At 40.0% G+C, this 23,957-nt stretch overlaps 1 protein-coding gene across 5 annotated transcripts in view; it reads right to left on the bottom strand.

The window, feature by feature from the left end:
• Positions 1–23,957, bottom strand: part of DDX42 (DEAD-box helicase 42) — a 50,676-nt gene that overhangs the window by 22,618 nt on the left and 4,101 nt on the right. For 2 of the 5 annotated variants that reach the window (XM_060132772.1, XM_060132774.1), the window contains exons 2-4: positions 19,623–19,660; positions 18,028–18,261; positions 15,943–16,093 (exon numbers count right to left, since the gene is read on the bottom strand). In XM_060132772.1, coding sequence (XP_059988755.1) covers positions 15,943–16,093; positions 18,028–18,245 — 369 coding nt within the window. In that variant the 5' untranslated portion in view covers positions 18,246–18,261; positions 19,623–19,660. Of the gene's footprint in view, positions 1–15,942; positions 16,094–18,027; positions 18,262–18,478; positions 18,495–19,622; positions 19,661–23,957 lie in introns of those variants that run through there. The other 3 variants (XM_060132771.1, XM_060132773.1, XM_060132775.1) reach the window with 2 other exon arrangements.

The following is a 23,957-nucleotide window of genomic DNA, read 5'->3' as shown; positions in this document are numbered from 1 at the left end:
AACACGTATATATGGAACCTGAAAAAAAAAAGGTTATGAAGAACCTAGGGGCAGGACAGGAATAAAGACGCAGATGTAAAGAACTGACTTGAGGACATGGGGAGGGGGAAGGGTAAACTGGGACAAAGTGAGAGAGTGGCATGGACATATATACACTACCAAATGAAAAACAGATAGCAGTGGGAAGCAGCTGCATAGCACAGGGAGATCAGCTCGGTGCTTTGTGACCACCTAGAGGGGTGGGATAGGGAGAGTGGGAGGGAGACGCAAGAGGGAGGGTATACGGGAATATATGTATATGTATAGCTGATTCACTTTGGTATACAGCAGAAACTAACACATCATTGTAAAGCAATTATACTTCAATAAATGTTAAAAAAAAAAAAGAAAAGAAGAGAGGGAAGAATCAAGGTGGTGGAGTAGTAGGACATGGAACTCACCTCTTCCCACAAATATACCAAGAATATATCTACAGGGACTTCCTTGGTGGTGCAGTGGTTAAGAATCTGCCTGCCAATGCAGGGGGCACGGGTTGGATCCCTAGTCCGGGAAGATGCCACATGCCGCGGAGCAACTAAGCCTGTGAGCCACAACTACTGAGCCTGCACTCTAGAGCCTGTGAGCCACAACTACTGAGCCCCCGTGCCACAACTACTGAAGCCCATGTGCCCTAGAGCCCGTGCTCTGTATCAAGAGAAGCCACCGCAATGAGAAGCCACAACAAAGAGTAGCCTCTGCTCACCGCAACTAGAGAAAGCCTGCGCGCAGCAACGAAGACCCAACACAGCTAAAATAAATAAAATTAATTTTATAAATAAATAAATAAATGAAAAGTTTAAAAAAAGAGGAAGTGGTACGGGACCCCCGCCCTTGGGAAGGAGCTGAAGGAGAGAAGTTCCCATACCCTGGGAAGTCCCATCCCCAGCAGGGAGATTAGCTGGGACAGAAAAGGAGCTTCAGAGGCTCAGAGGAGAGTGCAACAACCAGTTTGTGGCAGGCAGGACAGAAAGAGACCTACACGTAGGTCTGTGCCACCGCCCTGGGAGCCTCAGCATGAGAAGCTCGGCTGCTGGTATGGGGGTGGGGGGAGGGTGCTGGAATGCAGGGTTTAGAGAACAGACCCCGGGGGAGGACTGCTGCTGGCTGTATGGAGACAGCCTGAAGGGGCTGGAGCGGGGTGCACAGCAGTAGTAGCATTTTCAGAAGAAGCCTGGGCCACCACAGAACCAAAGCACCAATGTTAAGTGGTATGCGAAGGGAGGGGTGGGGCTGCCATTGCGGCCTCCTTCCCCAGGCACTGGCCACTGCCTGGGCAGCCTTGCGAGCCACAGCTGCCACCCTAGCCCCCTCCCGCCTGGACAGGCTTGTGTGCCCCAGCCACCTCGGCAACCCCAGGAGCAACGCCAGTGGGTTGCCCACATGCAGAGGTGTGGGTGAAACCACAGCTGAGCCCCAGGGGCTGTGCGACTCACGAGCAGAGCTGAAATATCTCCCAGCAGCTGCGTGAACCACGGATTTAGACCTCTGCTGCCAACTCTGTAAATTCAGTGCCTGTGGAACAACCAAACAGACCACAGGTGCTCCCGCGGCTGTGATGGGTCTGGCTTTAGCAGTTGTGGGCTCTGTGGACCAGTATACGTGGGGGCTGGGCCCGGCCAGGGTCTGAGCTGCCTCCACAGCTCCCACAGCAGGTCCAGGTGCATGCCTACTGCAGTCCTGGGACCTGACTTCAGCGGATCTGTGCTGCTGGCCGTGCAAAAACAACGCCGGAGAGATACCAGGGCCTGCTGCTGGTGTACCCAAGGTTGAGGTGGGGCCGGAGGCCACACCAACAACACTGTACTCTGTGAACCCGCACAATGGGTGAAAGGTGACACAGCAGAGGGTACTCACAGATGAACAGCTCCAGCGGAGGAATACTCAGTGGCTCCGGTCCCAGTGGGAGCCCTCCAATCACACCTACCTCACACTGCGGATCAGAAATGCAGCTCAGAAACAGATCTGGGGGCTTCCACTCCAACAGCTAGGGAACAGACCCTGCCCCTGACAGGACAGTGACAACCAGAGAGCAAAGAGGAGGTCTCGCTCAATGCAGGCTCTGGTCACACCACCAGTCACACCTCCTATCAAGGGGATAACGGCCGGCATACACTGAGGAAAGAGATGGCAGACATCCATACTAAAAACAGCCCTCACACCCAAAATTATTAAACCCATACAGGCTACACAGGGACGATACCACATAAAAATAGCCCTCCAAGACAACAGTAAATAATTGTTTCTCCTAAACTCATACAGCAAAAGCAATATGACTAAAGTGAAGAAGCAGAGGAACTACTCCAATTAAAAGATCAAGAGAATTCCCCTGAAAGAACAAACAATGCAACAGACCTCTTCAGTCTAATAGACACCAAGTTCAAAAAGGAGATAATGAAAATACTGAAGGAACTAAGAAAGGCTATCAACAGAAATACAGATTACTATAAAAAGGAACTAAAAACTATAAGGAGACAAGAAAAATTAGAGAATTCATTAGAAGAGATGAAAGCTGAACTAAAGGCTATGAACAGCAGAATGAATAATGCAGAAGAACAAATAAGTGATCTGGAAGATAGAATAATGGAAATCACCCGGTAAGGAGAGCAGACAGAAACCCAATCGAAAAAAAATGAAGGAAATATAAGAGACCTATGGGATAATATAGAGTGCCAATCTATGCATAACAGGGATCCTAAAAAGAGAAGAAAGAGAAAAGGGGATTGAAAATTTATTTGAAGAAATTATGGCTGAAAAATTCCCAAACCTTAAGAAGGAAACATATCCAGATACAGGAAGCACAGAGGGTGGCAAACAAGATAAACCCAAACAGACCTACACCAAGATGTGTTATAAAAAAATGGCAAAAGTTAAAGAGAGGATTCTAAAGGCAGCAAGAGAAAAACAAAAAGTTAATTACAAGGAAACCCCAATAAGGCTATCAGCTGATTTCTCTACAGAAGTGTTTCAGGCCAGAAGGGAGAGGCAAGCTACATTCAACATCCTGAAAGGGAAAAATCTGCAACCTAGGACACTCTACCCAGCAAAGTTATCATTTAGAATGGAAGGAGAGATAAAGAATTTCTCAGACAAGCAAAAACTAAAAGAATACAGCAATACTAAACCTATACTAAAGGAAATATTGAAAGGTCTTCCCTAATAGAAAAGTAAGAATCTATAGGAAAGAGGAGGACCTTCAAGATGGTGGAGGAGTAAGAAGTGGAGATCACCTTCCTCTCCATAAATATATCAAAAATACATCTACATGTGGAACAACTCCTACAGAACACCTACTGAATGCTGGCAGAAGACCTCAGACTTCCCTCAAAACAAGAAACTCCCCACGTACCCGGGTAGGGCAAAAGAAAAAACAGAGACAAAAGAATAGGGACAGGACCTGCACCTCCAGGAGGGAGCTGTGAAGGAGGAAGAGTTTCCACACACTAGGAAGCCCCTTCACTGGTGGAGATGGTGGGGGGGTGACAGGGGGGGAAGCTTCCGAGCCACAGAGGAGAGCGCAGCAACAGGGGTGCAGAGGGCAAAGTGGAGAGATTCCTGCACAGAGGATCGGTGCCGACCAGCACTCACCAAGCTGAGGTTTGTCTGCTCACCCGCCGGGGCAGGTGGGAGCATCAGATCCCAAGGAGAGGACTGGGGTTGGCTGTGTGAACACAGCCTGAAGGGGGCTAGTGTGCCACAGCTAACCGGGAGGAAGTCCAAGAAAAAGTCTGGACCTGCCTAAGAGTCAAGAGACCATTGTTTCTGGGTGTGCGAGAAGAGAAGATTCAGAGCACCGCGTAAATGAGCTCCAGAGACGGGCATGAGCCACGGCTATCAGCGTGGACACCAGAGGCAGGCATGAGACGCTAAGGCTGCTACTGCAGCCACCAAGAATCCTGTGTGCAAGCACAGGTCACTATCCACACCTCCCCTCCCAGGGGCCTGTGCAGCCGGCCACTGCCAGGGTCCCGTGATCCAGGGACAACTTCCCCAGGAGAACACATGGCACGCGCCTCAGGCTGGTGCAACGTCATGCTGGTCTCTGCTGCCGCAGGCTTGCCCCGCATCCGTACTCCTCCCTCTCCTTGGCCCGAGTGAGCCAGAGACCCCTAATCAGCCACTCCTTTAACCCCCTCCTGTCTGGGCAAAGAACAGATGCCAGAGAGCGCCCTACATGCAGAAGCAGGGCCAAATCCACAGCTGAACCCCAGGAGCTGTGAGAACAAAGGAGAGAAAGGGAAATTTCTCCGTGCAGCCTCAGGAGCAGCAGATTAAATCCCCATAATCAACTTGAGATACCCTGCATCTGTGGAATATCTGAATAGACAAAGAATCATCCCAAAATTAAGGCGGTGGACTTTGGGAGCAACTGTAGACTTGGAGTTTGCTGTATGAAACTGACCACTTTCTGATTTTTATATTTATCTTAGTATAGTTTTTAGCGATTGTTATAATTGGTGGACTTGTTTACTGGTTTGGTTGCTCTCTTTATTATTACTTATGATTTTATTTAATTTTAATAATATTTTTATTTTAATAACTTTATATTATTTTATTTATTTTTCTTTTTTAATCTCCCTTTTCTTCTGAGCTGTGTGGCTGACAGGGTCTTGGTGCTCCGGCCGGATGTCAGGCCTGAGCCTCTGAGGTGGGAGAGCCGAGTTCAGGACATTGGACCACCAGAGACCTCCCGGCCCCACGTAGTATCAATCAGCGAGAGCTCTCCCAGAGATCTCCGTCTCAACACCAACACCCAGCTTCACTCAACGACCAGCAAGCTACAGTGCTGGACACCCTATGCCAAACAACTAGCAAGATAGGAACACAACCCCACCCATTAGCAGAGAGGCTGCCTAAAATAATAGTAAGTTCACAGATACCCCAAAACAAACCACCAGATGTGATCCTGCCCACCAGAAAGACAAGATCCAGCCTCATCCACCAGAACACAGGCATCAGTCCCCTCCACCAGGGAGTCTCCACAACCCACTGAACCAACCTTACCCACTGTGGGCAGACACCAAAACAACAGAACTACGAACCTGCGGCCTGCGAAAAGGAGACCCTAAACACATTAAGTTAAGCAAAATAAGAAGACAGAGAAATACACAGCAGATGAAGGAGCAAAGTAAAAACCCACCAGACCAAACACATGAAGAGGAGATAGGCAGTCTACCTGAAAAAGAATTCAGAGTAATGATAGTAAAGATGATCCAAAATCTTGGAAACAGAATGGAGAAAATACAAGAAACATTTAACAAGGACCTAGAAGAACTAAAGAGCAAACAATGATGAACAACACAATAAATGAAATTAAAAATTCTCCAGAAGGAATCAATAGCAGAATAACTGAGGCAGAAGAACAGATAAGTGATCTGGAGGATAAAATAGTGGAAAAAAGTATCACAGAGCAGAATAAAGAAAAAAGAACAAAAAGTATTGAGGACAGTCTATGTCTCAGAGACCTCTGGGACAACATTAAACTTACCAACATTTGAATTATAGGGGTCCCAGAAGAAGAAGAGAAAAAGAAAAGGATTGAGAAAATATTTGAAGAGACTATAGTGAAAACTTCCCTAATATGGGAAAGGAAATAGTCAAGTCCAGGAAGCGCAGGGAGTCCCATACAGGATAAATCCAAGGAGAAACATGCCAAGACACATATTAATCAAACTATCAAAAATTAAATACAAAGAAAAAACATTAAAAGCAGCAAGGGAAAAGCAACAAATAATATACAAGGGAATCCCCATAAGGTTAACAGGTGACCTTTCAGCAGAAACTCTGCAAGCCAGAAGGGAGTGGCAGGACATATTTAAAGTGATGAAAAGGGGCTTCCCTGGTGGCACAGTGGTTAAGAATCCACCTGCCAATGCAGGGGACCCGGGTTCAAGCCCTGGTCTGGGAAGATCCCACATGCCGCAGAGCAACTAAGCCCGTGAGCGACAACTACTGAGCATGCGCTCTAGAGCCCATGCTCCGCAGCAAAAGAAGCCACCTCAACGAGAAGCCCACACACCGCAATGAAGAGTAGCCCCTGCTCGCTGCAACTAGAGAAAGCCTGTGTGCAGCAACGAAGACCCAACGCAGCCAAAAATAAAAATAAATATATTTAAAGTGATGAAAGGGAAAAACCTACAACCAAGATTGCTCTACCCGGCAAGGATCTCATTCAGATTCGACAGAGAAATTAAAACCTTTACAGACAAGCAAAAGCTAAGAGAATTCAGCACCACCAAACCAGCTTTACAACAAATGCTAAATGAACTTCTCTAGGCAGAAAACACAAGAGAATGAAAAGGCCTACAACAACATACCCAAAACAACTAAGAAAATGGTAACAGGAACATACATGTCGATAACTACCTTAAATGTAAATGGATTAAATGCTCCAAACAAAAGACACAGACTGGCTGAATGGATACAGAAACAAGACCCGTATATATGCTGTCTACAAGAGACCCACTTCAGACCTAGGGGCACATACAGACTGAAAGTGAGAGGATGGAAAAAGATATGCCATGCAAATGGAAATCAAAAGACAGCTGGAGTAGCAATTCTCATCTCAGACAAAATAGACTTTAAAATAAAAACTATTACAAGAGACAAAGAAAGACACTACATAACGATCAAGGGATCAATCCAAAAAGAAGATATAACAATTGTAAATATTTATGCACCCAACATAGGAGCACCTCAATAAATAAGGCAAATGCAAACAGCCATAAAAGGGGAAATTGTCAGTAACACAATAATAGTAGGGGACTTTAATACCCCACTTTCACCAATGGACAGATCATCCTAAATGAAAATAAATAAGGAAACACAAGCTTTAAATGACACATTAAACAAGATGGACTTAATTGACATTTATAGGACATTCCATCCAAAAACAACAGAATACACTTTCTTCTCAAGTGCTCACGGAACATTCTCCAGGATAGATCATATCTTGGGTCATATATCAAGCCTTGGTAAATTTAAGAAAACTGAAATCGTATCAAGTATCTTTTCCAACCACAACACTATAAGACTAGATATCAATTACAGGAAAAAAAACCTATAAAAAAATACAAACACATAGAGGCTAAACAATACACTACTAAATAACCAAGAGATCACTGAAGAAATCAAAGAGGAAATCAAAATATACCTAGAGACAAATGACAATGAAAACACGACAACCCAAAACCTATGGGATGCAGCAAAAGCAGTTCTAAGAGGGAAGTTTAAAGGAATACAGTCCTACCTCAAGAAACAAAAAAAATCTCAAATAAACAACCTAATGTTACACCTAAAGCAATTAGAGAAAAAAGAACAAAAAACCCCCAAAGTTATCAGAAGGAAAGAAATCATAAAGATCAGATCAAAAATAAATGAAGAAGAAATGAAGGAAACAGTAGCAAAGATCAATAAAAATAAAAGCTGGTTCTTTGGGAAGAAAAACAAAATTGATAAACCATTAATTAGCCAGACTCCTCAAGAAAAAAAGGGAGAAGACTCAAATCAACAGAATTAGAAATGAGAAAGCACAAGTAACAACTGATACTGCAGAAATACAGAGGACCATGAGAGATTACTACAAGCAACTGTATGCCAATAAAATGGACAACCTAGAAGAAATGGACAAATTCTTAGAAAAGCACAACCTTCCAAGACTGAACCAGGAAGAAACAGAAAATATAAACAGACCAATCACAAGCACTGAAATTGAAACTGTGATTAAAAATCTTCCAACAAACAAAAGCCCAGGACCAGATGGCTTCACAGGCGAATTCTATCAAACGTTTAGAGAAGAGCTAACACCTATCCTCAAATTCTTCCAAAATACAACAGAGGGAGGAACACTCCCAAACTCATTCTACGAGGCCACCATCACTGATACCAAAACCACACAAAAATGTCACAAAAAAATCTACAGGCCCGTATCACTGATGAACACAGATGCAAAAATCCTCAACAAAATACTAGCAAACAGAATCCAACAGCACATTAAAAGGATCACACACCATGATCAAGTGGGGTTTATCCCAGGAATGAAAGGATTCTTCAATATATGCAAATCAATCAATGTGATACACCATATTAACAAACTGAAGGATAAAAACCGTATGATCATCTCAATAGATGCAGAAAAAACTTTTATCAACACTGATTTATGATAAAACCCCTCCAGAAAGTAGGCATAGAGAGAACATACCTCAACATAATAAAGGCCATATATGACAAACCCACAGCCAACATCGTTCTCAATGGTGAAAAACTGAAACCATTTCTACTAAGATCAGAAACAAGACAAGGTTGCCCACACTCACCACTATTATTCAACATAGTTTTGGAAGTTTTAGCCACAGCAATCAGAGAAGAAAAAGAAAAGGAATCCAAATCAGAAAAGAAGTAAAACTGTCACTGTTTACAGATGACATGACACTACACATAGAGAATCCTAACAATGCTACCAGAAAACTACTAAAGCTAATCAATGAATCTGGTAAAGTAGCAGGATACAAAATTAATGCACAGAAATCTCTTGCATTCCTATACACTAATGATGAAAAATCTGAGAGAGAAATTAAGGAAACACTGCCATTTACCTTTGCAACAAAAAGAATAAAATACCTAGGAATAAAACAACCTAAAGAGACAAAAGACCTGTATGCAGAAAACTATAAGGCACTGATGAAAGAAATTAAAGAGGATACAAACAGATGGAGAGATATACCATGTTCTTGGACTGGAAGAATCAACATTGTGAAAACGACTATACTACCCAAAGCAATCTACAGATTCAATGCAATCCCTATCAAACCACCAATGGCATTTTTCACAGAATTAGAACAAAAAATTGCACAATTTGTATGGGAACACAAAAGACCCCAAATACCCAAAGCAATCTTAAGAAAGAAAAATGGAGCTGGAGCAATCAGGCTACCTGACTCCAGACTATACTACAAAGCTACAGTAATCAAGACAGTATGGTACTGGCACAAAAACAGAAATACAGATCAATGGAACAGGATAGAAAGCACAGAGATAAACCCACACACATACTGTCACCTTATCTTTGATAAAGGAGGCAAGAATATACAATGGAGAAAAGACAGCCTCTTCAATAAGCGGTACAGGGAAAACTGGACAGGTACATGTAACAGAATGAAACTAGAACACTCCCTAACACCATACACAAAAATAAACTCAAAATGGATTAAGGACCTAAATGTAAGCCAGACCCTATAAAACTCTTAGAGGAAAACATAGGGAGAACACTCTGTGATATAAATCACAGCAAGATCCTTTTTACCCACCTCCTAGAGAAAGGGAAATAAAAACAAAAATAAACAAATGGGACCTCATGAAACTTAAAAGCTTTTGCACAGCAAAGGAAACCATAAAAAAGATGAAAAGACAACCCTCAGAAAGGGAGAAAATATTTGCAAACGAAGCAACTGACAAAGGATTAATCTCCAAAGTATACAAGCAGCTCATGCAGCTTAGTATCAAAAAAACAAACAACCCAATCCAAAAATGGGCAGAAGACCTAAATAGACATTTCTCCAAAGAAGATATACAGATTGCCAACAAACACATGAAAGGACGCTCAACATCACTAATCATTAGAGAAATGCAAATCAAAACTACAATGACGTATCTCCTCATACCAGTCAGAATGGCCATCATCAAAAAATCCACAAACAATAAATGCTGGAGAGGGTGTGGAGAAAAGGGAACCCTCTTGCACTGTTGATGGGAATGTAAATTGATACAGCCACTGTGGAGAACAGGGGACACAGGTTCGTGCCCCGGTCCGGGAAGATCCCACATGCCGCGGAGCGGCTAGTCCTGTGGGCCATGGCCGCTGAGCCTGTGCTTCACAACGGGAGAGGCCACAACAGTGTGAGGCCCACATAGCAAAAAAAAAAAAAAAAAAAAAAAAAAAATGGACTTGAGGACAAGGGGAGATGGAAGGGTAGCTGGAACAAAGTTAGAGAGTGGCATGGACATATATACCGTACCAAATGTAAAACAGATAGTGGGAAGCAGCCGCATAGCACAGGGAGATCAGCTCGGTGGTTTGTGACCACCTAGAGGGGTGGGATAGAGTAGCAAGAGGGAGGGGATATGGGGATATATGTATATGTATAGGTGATTCACTTTGTTATACAGCAGAAACTAACACAACATTGTAAAGCAATTATACTCCAATAAAGATGTTAAAAAAAAATCAAACACACACACACACACACAAAAGAATATACAGGAAAGAGAAAATCACAATTGTAAAGTAAATCACTTAACTAAGCCAGTAATCACTTAAGTAAGATTAAAAAAAAATCAAAACATTTCTGTCAGAGAATGATAACCACAATGAACAGCAAAAGGATGAACATGAAGATGCAAAAGAGGACATCAAAATCATAAAATGTGAGGGAGGAGAGTACAAAAATGTAGACTTTTTTTTTTCTAGAGTATGTTTAGGTCTATATGACTACCAGTGTAAAGCAAGTAGATATAGGAAGGGGTTAACATACTTGAAAAACAGGGCAACCACAAATCAAAAACACAACTGATTCGCAAAAACCAAAAAGAGAATATAATTAAGCATAATACAAAAGGAAATCATCAAACCACAAAAGGAAAAACAAAACAAAACAAAAAGGGACAAAAAATATATATAAAATCAATGGGCAAACAAGGTATAAAATGGCAATAAATACATACTTATCAATAATTACCTTAAATGTCAATGAACTAGAAAGTCAGCAGAAGGAAGGAGATAATAAAGATCAGGAAAAGAGAGGAAATAAAATAGGGATTAAAAATAAAATAGAAAAAAATCAATAAAACGAAGAGCTGGTTCTTTGAAAGGGTAAACAAGAATGACAAACCTTGGGAATTCCCCAGTGGTCCAGTAGTTAGGACTCCACACTTTCACTGCCAAGGGCATGGGTTCAATCCCTGGTCAGGGAACTAAGACTCCATAAGCTGCGTGGCACAGCTAAGAAAAGAAAAAAAAACCCCAAACACGGAAAAACCCCAGATAAACAAAATAAGAAACGAAAGAGAAATCACAATTGATAACAACAGAAATAACAAAAAACCATAAGAGAATACTATGAATTATATGGCAACAAATTCAACAACCTAGAAGAAATGGACAACTTTCTAGAAACATACAGGCTACCAAAACTGAATCAAGAAGAAATATATAACTTGACCAGACCAATCACTAGAAATGAAATAGAATATGTAATCAAAAAACTCCCTACAAAGAAAAGTCCAGGACCAGGTGGCTTCACTGGGGAATTCTATCAAACATACCAAGAAGAACTTATACCGATCCTTCTCAAACTCTTCCAAAAGACTGAAGAGGCAGGAACACTCCCAAAGAGATTCTATGAAGAAACCATCACCCTGATCCCAAAACCAGTCAAAGACACTACCAAAAAAGAAACTTATAGGCCAATATCTTTGATGAATATAGATACAAAAATTCTCAACAAAATATTAGCAAGCCAAATCCAACAACACATAAAAAAAAAGACATATACCACGACGACATTGGATTTACCCCAGGGTCAAAAGGATGGTTCAACATACACAAACCAATCAATGTGATACACCACATCAACAAAAGAAACGACAGATGCTCAGTCCCCTTCTGCCACTTGGAATCGTATGTTGAAGAGAGTAGAGCCACAAGATGGAGGAGCCCTGAATGTTGCTTGAAGGAGCACCACCCACAGGTTAGAAACACCCATTTTGGCTTTTACATGAGCAAGAAATAAACTTATGGTGTTGGAGAAAGAAAAACAAACACACAAAAACAAAAGAAAGGACAAAAACCACATGACCATCTCAACAGACGGATTTGATAAAATTCAACATCCACTGATGATAAAAACCCTTACAAAAATGGATATACAGGGAACATATCTCAACATAATAAAAGCTATTTATGACAAACCCACAGCCAATATAATACTCAATGGTGAAAAGATGAAAGCCTTCCCCCCAAAATCTGGAACAAGACAAGAATGCCCATGCTCACCACTTCTCCTCAACATAGTATTGGAAGTCCTAGCCACTGCAATCAGACAAGAAAACAAAATAAAAGGTATTCAAATTGGTAGAGAAGAGGTAAAACTGTTATTATACGTAAATGACACGATATTGTACATAGAAAACTGAAAGACTCCACACAAAAACTACTAGAACTGATAAACGAATTAAGCAAGGTAGCAGGATACAACATTAACATACAGAAAGTGGTTGTATTTCTTTACACCAACAAGGAAATAACAGAAAGGAAATGTAAACAAACAATCCCTTTTCAAATTGCACCAGGGGTGGTCTAGTGGTTAGGATTCAGCGCTTTCACTGCTGTGGGCTGGGTTCAATCCTCCTGGGTCAGGGAACTGAGATCCCGCAAACTGTGCAGTGTGGCCAAAAAATATATACATATTTTTAAATAAATAAACAAAACAAAATGGCACCAAAAAAAAAATAAAATACTTAGGAATAAACCTCACCAAGGAGGTGAAAGACTTATATGCCGAAAACTACAAAAATTAATAAAGGAAATTAAAGATAATTCAAAGAAATGGAAAGATATCCCATGCTCTTGGACTGGAAGAATTAATAATGTTAAAAATGGCAATACTAGGGCTTCCCTGGTGGCGCAGTGGTTGAGAGTCTGCCTGCCGATGCAGGGGACACAGGTTTGTGCCCCGGTCCGGGAAGATCCCACATGCCGTGGAGTGGCTAGGCCTGTGAGCCATGGCCGCTGAGCCTGCGCGTCCGGAGCCTGTGCTCCGCAACGGGAGAGGCCACAACAGTGAGAGGCCCGCGTACCGCCAAAAAAAAAAAAAAAAAAGGCAACACTACCCAAAGCAATCTACAGATTTAATGTGATCCCTGTCAATTTACCCATGACATTTTTCACAGAACTAAAATAATGCTAAAATTAATACAGAACCATAAAAGACTCAAAATTGCCAAAGCGATCCTGGGGAAAAAGAACAAAGCAGGAGGCATAACCCTCCCAGACTTCAGACAACACTACAAAGCTACAGTAATCAAAACAGTGTGGTACTGGCACAAAAACAGACATACAGATCAATGGAACAGAATAGAGAACCCAGGAGAAAACTCCACATTACCTACCGTCCATTAATCTTCAACAAAGGAGGCAAGAACATAAAATGGGAAAAAGACAGTCTCTTCAGCTAGTGGTGGGATGAAAGTTAGACAGCTGCATGTAAATCAATTAAGTTAGAACACACCATGCACAAAAATAAACTCAAAATGGCTTAAGGACTTAAATATAAGATATGACACCATAAAACTCCCAGAAAAGATCACAGGCAAAACATTCTGACATAAATGGTACCAATGTTTTCTTAGGTCAGTCTTTCAAGGCAATAGAAATAAAAACAAAAATAAACAAATGGGACCTAATCAAACTTACAAGCTTTTGCACAGCAAAGGAAACCATAAACAAAACGAAAAGACATCCTATGGACTGGGAGAAAATATTTGCAAATGATTCAACTGACAAGGGCTTAATTTCCAAAATATACAAACAGCTCATACAACTCAACAAGAAAAAAACAAATAACCCAATCGAAAAATGGGCAGAAGACCTAAATAGACATTTCTCCGAAGAAGACATATAGATGGCCAACAGGCACACAAAAACATTCTCAACATCGCTAATCATTATAGAAATCCAAATCAAAACTACCATGAAGTAACACCTCACACCAGTCAGAATGGCCATCATTAAAAAGTCTACAAATAATAAATGCTAGAGAGGGTATGGAGAAAAGGGAACCCTCTTACGTTGTTGGTGGGAATGTAAATCATTGCAGCCACTAGGAAAAACAGTATGAAGTTTCCTCAGAAAATTAAAAATAGAGCTGCCATGTGATCTAGCAATCCCACTCCTGGGCATATATCCAGACAAAACCGTAATTCAAAAGATACATGCACCCCTATGCTCATAGCAGCACTATTTACAATAGCCAAGACATGGAAACAACCTAAATGTCCATTGACATATGAATGGATAAAGAAGATGTGGTGTGCGTATGTGTACACACACACACACACACACACACACACACACAATGGATTATTACTCGGCCATGAAAAAGAATGAAATAATGCCATTTGCAGCAACATGGATGGATCTAGAGATGATCATACTAAGTGAAGTAAGTCAGAAAGAGAAAGACAAATACAATATGATATCACTTATATATGGAATCTATTGATAAATTATGACACAAATCAACATATGTACGAAACGAAAATAGACTCACAGATATAGAGAACAGACTTGTGGTTGTCAAGGGAGAGGGGAGGAAAAGAGGGAAGGAATGGGAGTTTGGGATTAGCAGAGATAAACTATTATATATAGGATGGATAAACAACAAGGTCATACTGTATCGCAGAGGGAACTATATTCAATATTCTATGACAAACCATAATGGAAAAGAATAAAAAAGAATATATATATGTATAACTGAGTCACTTTGCTGTACAGAAGAAATTAACACAGCATTGTAAATCAACTATAGTTCAATAAAATTTAAAAAAAAGAAAAGAAGAGGGGCAAATTAAAGGAAGAAATTAAAGCCAATGTGGGAATTCTCTGCCGGTCCAGTGGTTAGGACTCTGCACTTTCACTGCTGAAGGCCAGGGCTCGATACCCCTGGTTGGGGAACTAAAATCCTGCAAGCTGAGTGGCGTGGCCAAGGTAAAAAAAAAAAAGGCAATGTGATTGTGTGAATTTTGGTGCCATTAAGAGAAGTAAGATGAAATACCTGGCTGAGGAGGAAAAGATGATGAATTGGGTTTAAGGTGCCATTTTTACACCCATGTAAAAATGGTCAATATGATTCTAGAAAAGCAGAGCTGAAACCAAAGAGAGACTATGGAACTAAAGATATTAATTATTCACATAGAAGTTACGTTTTAGAAGAGGATGAGGTCACTAAGGAATGTATAAAGACTGACAATAGCAAATCAATATAGCGAACTGTAGGAGAATCATATTTGAGAAACGAAGAGAATCACAGAATGACAGATAACAGATGGCTATGTAAGAATTTTTTTGGTACAATGATATGGTAGCTATGTTGTTTAAGAGTTATAGAAATACAGAAATACTGATGGATGAAATGATATGTCTGAGATTTACTTTAAAATAATCTGAAAGAGGGGTGGGAGTTGTTAGATAACAAAAGACTGGCCAAGTTGTTAACTGATAAAGCAGGGTGAAGGGTACATGGGGGCTCATTTTATTACTCTACTTTTGTATGTGTTTGAACTTTTTCATAATAAATAGCAAATAAATAAATAGCAAATAAACAGAAAGTCAGGGAGATGGGAGAAAAGAACAAAATACAAAATCACAAAAGCCTAGTGAGAAGAGTTTTAGGAAGGAAGAGGTCACAAGTTTCAATTTCCATAGCAAGGTCATGAATGTTGATGATAATGTTGATAATAAGAAATAAACATTAAAAGTACAGAATACAGAATTTGTAATTTTAGCAAGTTCCTTAAGTTTAATTACCTTACATATTTATTTAATAAATGCTAGATTGAATAAGATAATATTCATTCAAGAATATACCAAGAATTATTAAAACAAAACACACACAACAAACACACAAATTTTGAGCTACTATGTTCAAGGGATACAGTTCAAATTCCTAGGCACGAATCATCTCTGAAAATGCTACAGGGCCAGTGGAAGCATATTTAAGAAACTATAGAATACAAAAGCAAAATTCTCCCAATAAAGGGCCAAGAAACAAACTGACTGAGGACTAAAGCACTAGGTTAATCTGATCTATTTCTAATCACTGAAAATGTTAACATAACAGAGTTGATACTTGCCTCCACTTCAGCCATGAATGCCTCTAAGGGATCATCATCACTATCAGAATCTACTGGCTTGGAATGGAATTGCTGGCGGGTAGGTGAGTTTTCAGCAGGAATGTAAGGTAAATCAACATTGCTAGAATCTTCTTCCTCGTCTTCAAAATATCTGAAAATTAAGATGCATGATTGATAGAGTGAATGTTTAATTTGGGGTCAGGTGAATCTTTCATTTAACACAAATTTTTATTAAAGTATATGTCACAATTAAGAGATTTTGGTCCTTTGGCTTAGGACCTAATTATTAAATTATCACTTAATACATGCCAAATTCTAATACTGCAAAAAAAAAAAATCACAGCAGATTCTCCATTTCAATAGTGTCTGCTAAAAATCACGTTCTCTCAAAAGGGATAAGTTTTCAGTACAAATTTAGTATATCATTGTTGCATAGATATAGCAAATATTAAAGTGTATGCCATGGAAAAAATTACTTTGTATGAAATATTATAAAGCTAGTTTATTCTTCATAATCCTTAAAAAAAATTTTGAGATGTATTCATGAGGCCAGAGACTTTCTTCAGAAGTTCTGGGCTGTTTTCTGAGAACCAACAGAAAATTTCTAAAATTAAAAATAAATGTTCAGGAATATAGCCAATATTTTATAATAACTATAAATGGAGCGTAAACTTTAAAATTTGTGAATCACTATGTTGTACACCTGAAACTTATATAACATTGTACATCAACTATACTTAAAAAAAAAGTTCAATCCAAAATCCTCACCATACTATGTAAATATTCAGAAAAGAATTTCAACATCTGTAAAAAGTATCACTTTCCCTCTAACAAATATCCCAGAAAAGAATATCTATGTAGCTATCAACTAAAACAAAACAAAAACATTGTTTAGATCTTACCTCAGAATTAAATGAAATAGTAATACAACCAAATATTAGTTTAAAGAAATCACTACTACAGCCTAAAATTTTATAGCCTTTCAAGTCTTCATTTTAAAAGCTCTAGCCACTGTTATGTGCTGCACACACACATAAATGCATATTCATTTATATAGTAGTTTCATTAATGTATCATTTAAAAGTATCTCTGAGCCGGTAAACTGTTCTCTAGAATAATGATCCTTGACTTTGCTGAATCTTAAACACTTACTTCTGTATTTAATTGCTAAATAACATACCAACTTTTTTAAATGCTGCTGTGTACTTTAAAAACTCTGATCTTGAGGGTTTTTTTAACTAAAAAAAAAACCTCAAGCAGTGTCACAACCAGGTTGGGAATAATAGCAATACAAGATTTCTTCAGACTTGGCAAAGAGAGAAGTTATAATCTATAAGGAATTACAGCTCAAACTTTCAAGCCCCAGCTTCTTAACAATCACCTTCTTAGACATCAAGTTAAAAAAGGTAACCGGTAAATATGTTTCCTGAGAACTGTGGGCAAAAATCTGAGATCTTCCTACCACTATAAGATATTAAACATAACAGTTGTAAGGACTTGGGTGTTGAGCCAAACTATGCCTCTGCCAGTTCTGACAACTGCCTGTGTTTCCAAAACAACTTGTATGGTGTAAACAAAAACTTCAGGGCTTCCCTGGTGGCGCAGTGGTTGAGAGTCCACCTGCCGATGCAGGGGACATGGGTTCGTGCCCCGGTCCAGGAAGAGCCCACATGCCACGGAGCGGCTGGGCCCGTGAGCCATGGCCGCTGAGCCTGCACGTCAGGCTCCGCAACGGGAGAGGCCACAACAGTGAGAGGCCCGCGTACCGCAAAAAAAAAAAAAACTTCAGTGAAGACCATCAAAAGCCACATGAATTATTTAAAACTCTTCGGCCACGTTTAGGTTTAAATGGCCTCAAATCCTTTTTGGAACAAGCAAAAGTGAAGGACCACAAAAGTATACTCCTTATGAATGAGTAAACTTAACAATTTAACTTGTTAGGAACAATGCAATCCAGTGAGATAACCACTTTAACAAGTCATATTATTATTTGAGAAACAAATGGTTTCTTTGCTTCAATTTCTGTTGATGGAATGAATACCTCAAAGCCTAACCTTTGCTAAATTACCAGGTATTCCCACTTACGCGTTTTCTTCATCAAAGTTGGCCCGTTTAGAACCAATTTTGTAGAAGGAAGGGAGCTGTGGTGGAGCCGACTTTCCAAATCCAGAAGAGCTGGTTGCCCCAAAGGCACTATGGGACTGCTGTGGGAGTTTTGGTTCCTCCTTCTTTCCCGCACTAATAGCGAAACCTCCAAAGCCAAATCCCCTCTTAGTGCCAGGGCCACCTTTATTCCAGTTCATGGTGTCAATGATTGATCTGTTAGGAACAAGAGACACTTACATAAGTTTAACTTTATAAACAGCCCACTGATTTTTATGTCAGTTCCAACCTTTGCCTACAATTTTATTTTAAACCCTTGCCTCTCAATTAAAATTTTAACTTCAGTACAGCACAGATTGGCACAACACTATAAATCAACTATATTTCAATTAAAAAAATTTAACTCTGTACTTCAGATATGCAATATGCTAACATCAATGAAACTGTCACATTTTCTGAAACACTGAAGAAATTGTTATTTCTTTTGTTGAGATCTCAATCTGAACAGGTATGCAGTATTTAATACCATACCCTTCAAAAGGATTTGACTGCTCGTTTAACATCTCATTCAGTTTGCCTATTGTTAAGGATAACAAAGAAATTTCCTAAGCACCGATCAAATGGGTTTAAAAACACCTTATCTCTTATAAGTCTTGGTTCCAAAAAACCTTTTTTTAATGACACAAGTTACCTACGTTTTATAGAATAGCAGAAAACTCAGAACGCGAAAAGGAACAAAATAAAATTACCTGAAATTCCTCTCCCAGATATGCAATTTCGTTGATATCTTTTGCTTTTTTTCTATGCATATGTGTATACACAAACACACCCCATTTAAAATCAAAACTGAAACCATACTGTACAAATTGTTTTAGTTACTGATTTCTTCACAGTATGATATACATGAACATCTTTAAATGTCAATAAATACATTTCTCTACTTCTGTTTTTTTAAAGTTATGAAACATATCATATATCTTTGTGCATACTCTTATTTCCTTAGGATCAATTTTTTTAAATGCAATTGCTTAGCAAACGGGAATGTGCATTCGAAGTTTTACATTTACAGAAAAGTGTCCATTATACACTGAGTAATATGAGAAGGGCATAAAACAAGGTGGGTGGTATGATTCAATGTAAAAGCATGTCTTACATGTACAGAGATAGCTGGAGGGCTGCTTATCAAAATGTTAATAGCAGTTATTTGATTTTTACTTTTTTCTTTGTATTAAAGTTTACCATTAATAAGAAAAGTTTAAATGTTTATAATAGACTCTGAAGCCAATGTGAACAGAGTTCCAAAAACTGCTTTTTACAATGGCATTGTTAAAGGGACCAGGAACAGCAACAACACGCTCTACTTTTCTGGTTCTATGCCCCTCCCCCATATATAACCTATAGGTTTTGTTTTAACTATTATACAACACTTAGTTCAGTCTGTCTAGTATTAAAGTTGATTTATGCCATGTCAACCACTGCCCTTAGTTCCAGGTAGGGACTGTCTTTACCCATTTTGGACTTTGCATAAAAGTTATTCATGGCTAGAATAAGCACTTTGTAAGTAATAGTTTACTTACACTTAATTTAGACCATCTCCTGCCTTCTTCAGGAATCCCTTAAGGGGAATCAACATAATTCTAGTGAGATGAGATTTGGTAAGAGTATTTACAAGCCAGAAAATTTTAGCATCTGATAGTATTGTTTAACCAATCTGTGAGCCTGGCTTTCCAAGGGCTGTTCCTAAGCAACAAAAACGACGGATTCTGAATTTTAACCTTTTTCCTAGTGTATATAATGCATAATAAGAGGCTAGTAATAAGCCATTGAAATCAGAACGTAGGCAAAGGAAGGATGGAAAAAAACCACCCTTGGTAGATTTTAAGAATTACATTAACAGGGACTTCCCTGGTGGCGCAGTGGTTAAGAATCCACCCTCCAATGCAGGGAACACGGGTTCGATCCCTGGTCCAGGAAGATCCCACATGCCACGGAGCAACTAAGCCTATGAGCTACAACTACTGAAGCCCACGCGCCACAACAACTGAAGCCCGTGTGCCTAGAGCCCGTGCTCCGCAACAAAGAGAAGCCACCGCAATGAGAAGCCTGTGCACTGCAGTGAAGAGTAGCCCCCGCTCACCGCAACTAGAGAAAGCCCGTGTGCAGCAACGAAGACCCAACGCAGCCAAAAATAAATAATAAATAAATAAATTTATTTTAAAAAAGAATTACATTAACAATCTCCTAGCAGGAAGACTTTCAATGGTTTATCGAAAGCTTGCTGAGGAAGGTCAGGCAATGCATTGGGTGCTCGGCGTTTATAGATGAAAGATACAGTCCCATTCTCAAGGAGTTCACAGTGTAGTTTTAGCCAGCTTAAAAAAAAAAAAAGATGTGTTCTAACAGAGGTACTACACAAAGTGCATTTATTGATGGCCCAGGAGGAGGGTACCCAACCTATGATGAATTGGGGACAAGGCACAGTTTTTCTGGAGATGACACTGGCGTTAACTTTTTAAATCTGAAGAGGCATTATATCAGGGAAGAAGTGTCAGGAGAGGGAATTTTAGATAGAAGGCACTGTTAAGTGCTACCACAGAGAACTAGAAATACTGCAGTGCAGCTAGAGTTCTGTAGGACATCTGGGAAAATTGCAGGGCACATGTTCAGAAAGACAAGCAGGGCCCAGGGGAACAGTTTAGTATACTATGCTAAGAACACACCATACAAAACTATAGTCCGCCAGTTATAATTTTAAGCAACAAAAAGGACACGTTTCAGATCAGTATTTTAGAATGATTAGATGAGAGACAGCAGGAAAAGTTGGACACAAGGAAAGCAGTTAGGACATTATTATAAAAATACAAATATAAAGTGACAAGGTACTTAACAACTAAGGAAGTGGCTGTAAGGAAGGAGAAGGGGGGTTGTAGATCTGAGTTATTTACTTAGGTATCTATGAGGAAGAATCAACTGGGGTAACCAAATTAGACGTGGGAGCTAAGGAGGAAGGGAGAGTCTAGAATAACTCTGGAAGTTTCTGGCTTTTACAGATTGGGTGAATGGTGGTGCCATTAGTAGAGATGGAAACCTAGAAAAGCCAGGCATGGAGAAGCAGGTAGAAAGTGAGATCAGTTCAGTACCTGAGAGAGCTAAGGACAGCTGGCAAGTAAGGTCTGTAACTGCAGAGAGAGATCTGTGATGGGGCTATAGATTTGATATGAGACATTTGCATCTGAGGTTACTGATGTAGATAAGCTAGCAGAGAGTGAGAAAAGGGGTGAGACAATCATAGTGTATGTCAATATTTAGGAATGGGCAGGGGAAGAGAAACTCACGTGGAAACTTGAGGACGAACGAAGAGGAAGGGAGGATAGCAGAGAAAGTGACACAGATGGTGAGACAAGTTTTACAGGCAGAAAGAAATGTCTAATGTTAAAAACTAAAAAGAAGACAGGTGAGATAAGAATTAAAAAGCCTCCGTTGAAGGAGTGGGGGCAGGGTTAAGGAATGATTGGTAAGTGGTAGAGGATGAAGACTAGGCCACAAGGAGTGCAGATTACTTCCTAGGCTGTTTACCAATGACAGGAAGGAGAGCATGAGGTGTTAACTAGAGGAATTTCGTTTAAGGAAGAAATGTAAGCATGTTTATATGCTAAAGAGGAAAAGCCAACAAAAAGAAAAACTAAAGATTTGGGATGACAGGAAAAATCATAGGAACAAGGTGTTGCAGAGACCTGAAGAGACAAGATCAAAGCCTTTAATAAGGAGTAAGTAACTCTTCCCCCTAGACTGAGGATAGAAGAAAAGGATGGGCATAAATTAATCCTACTAAATAATAAACGGTTCAAATTACAAAAGAAATAAATCAAATACTTCGTTTTAAAAATTCAACTTCTGCCACAAACAGGCAAGCAATGTGACTTTAGGGGAGTGAGAGTTGCTTAATGGTTTAGAGACATAAGACGCAAAATATGCGTTTAGAATATGCGTAAAGAAATATGCGTTTCTTTAACTCTTCGGAGATTTGGGTCAGCCAAAAGACTGAGAACACTTAAGTGCCCCCAAGCCTTACACTAGTGTGAGCTAGGTCACACTGCCCATGTTCCCTAATTAATTGCCTCTAGCAAGGCCAAACAACTGTGCTATCTATACCCCACTGACTAGAATGTCAGCTCCGTGAGGGCAGGGACTTTGCCTGTTTTGTCCAACATAGTATCCTTAGTGCCTAGTGTATACAGTACTCAAAAAATTTTATGATGAATGAATAACTATCATGCATTCAGGCTCTTCAGAATTCATCCCAGTATTTGTGAAAACCATCATCTCCCGTTATTACAAACCTTGCTATCTAGCCAACCAGTCCTGATTAAATCTAAGCCAGCTCATCCTCAGTGCACCACTAATTCTTAATTTCTTGACAACAGTTTTTCCTACTATTAGTCCATGTATATGGCTACAGATCCTTGACAAACAGAGGTTTGAGGGGCTGTAGCTGATATAAGAAGCACAGATGGCCAACCTAATCTCTATTTGGTTTCATGATGTTCAAAGAAAAAAAAATGAACCCTCCTCTGCTTAAGCTATTGAGGCTATTAAAATTAATTTGCACTCTCTAAGCAAACATTGTTTGGAGAAGAGACATCCATTAAACAGTTAATAAGAAAGTCAAAACATAGTGAGGATATTAAAAAATTAACTGTAGTCCTGCTATTACACACACACACACACACACACACACACACACACACACACACACACACACACACACACACACACACACACACACACACACACACACACACACACACACACACACACACACACACACACACACCCTGGGCCTTCTCTCAGGTTACAATATGCCTGGTACATCCTTCCCACAAGCTGGCAAACTCATATCAAATAGCTCTGAAACTTCACCTCTGCCTCCATAAACACTTCTCAAATTGATGACAGAAAAGGTGAAAAATCACCACATGGCTTCTGACACCCAGGTAAAGCTCACAGACTTCATTAAAAACAACCACCAGCAACAAAAACAATCCAATTTTAAAAATGGGCAAATGACTTGACATTTCTCCAAAGATATACAAATGGCCAATAAGTATATGAAAAGATGCTCAACATCACTAATCATTTGGGAAATGCAAATCAAAACTGTATCACCTCATACTCATTAGGATAGCTACTATTAAAAAAAAAAGGGCTTCCCTGGTGGCGCAGTGGTTAAGAATCCACCTGCCAATGCAGGGCACACGGGCTCAAGCCCTGGTCCAGGAAGATCCCGCATGCCTCGGAGCAACCAAGCCCATGCGCCACAACTATTGAGCCTGCGCTCTAAAGCCCGTGAGCCACAATTACTAAGCCCGTGCACCACAACTACTGAAGCCCGTGTGCCACCTAGAGCCTGTGCTCTGCAACAAAGAGAAGCCACTGCAATGAGAAACCTGCGCACCACAATGAAGAGTAGCCCCGGATCGCCACAACTAGAGAAAGCCCGAGTGCAGCAAAGAAGACCCAACGCAGCCATAAATAAATAAATTTTTTTTAAAAAGAAACCTACACAACAGAAAATAACAAGTCTTGGCAAGGATGTGGAGAAACCAGAACCCTTGCAAACTGCTGGTAGGGATGTAAAATGGTTCAGCTGCTGTGGAAAACAGTACAGTGGCTCCTCAAAAAATTAACCACAGAACTACCATATGATACAGCATTTCCTCTTATGAGTATAGACCCAAAAGAACTGAAAGCAGGGACAGACATTTGTACACCCATGTTCATAGTAGCATTATTCACCACAGCCAAAAGGTGGAAGCAACCCAAGTGTCCACGGATGGGTAAACTAAATGTGGTGAGATAAATATATAGCAATAGTATTCAGCCTTGAAAAGGGAGACAATTCTGACACATGC

This window comes from Lagenorhynchus albirostris, chromosome 20 (genome assembly GCF_949774975.1).
Source record: "Lagenorhynchus albirostris chromosome 20, mLagAlb1.1, whole genome shotgun sequence".
NCBI lineage: Eukaryota > Metazoa > Chordata > Mammalia > Artiodactyla > Delphinidae > Lagenorhynchus > Lagenorhynchus albirostris.
The sequence above is the reverse complement of the archived record's forward strand: the minus strand, read 5'-3'. Positions and strand labels throughout refer to the sequence as shown.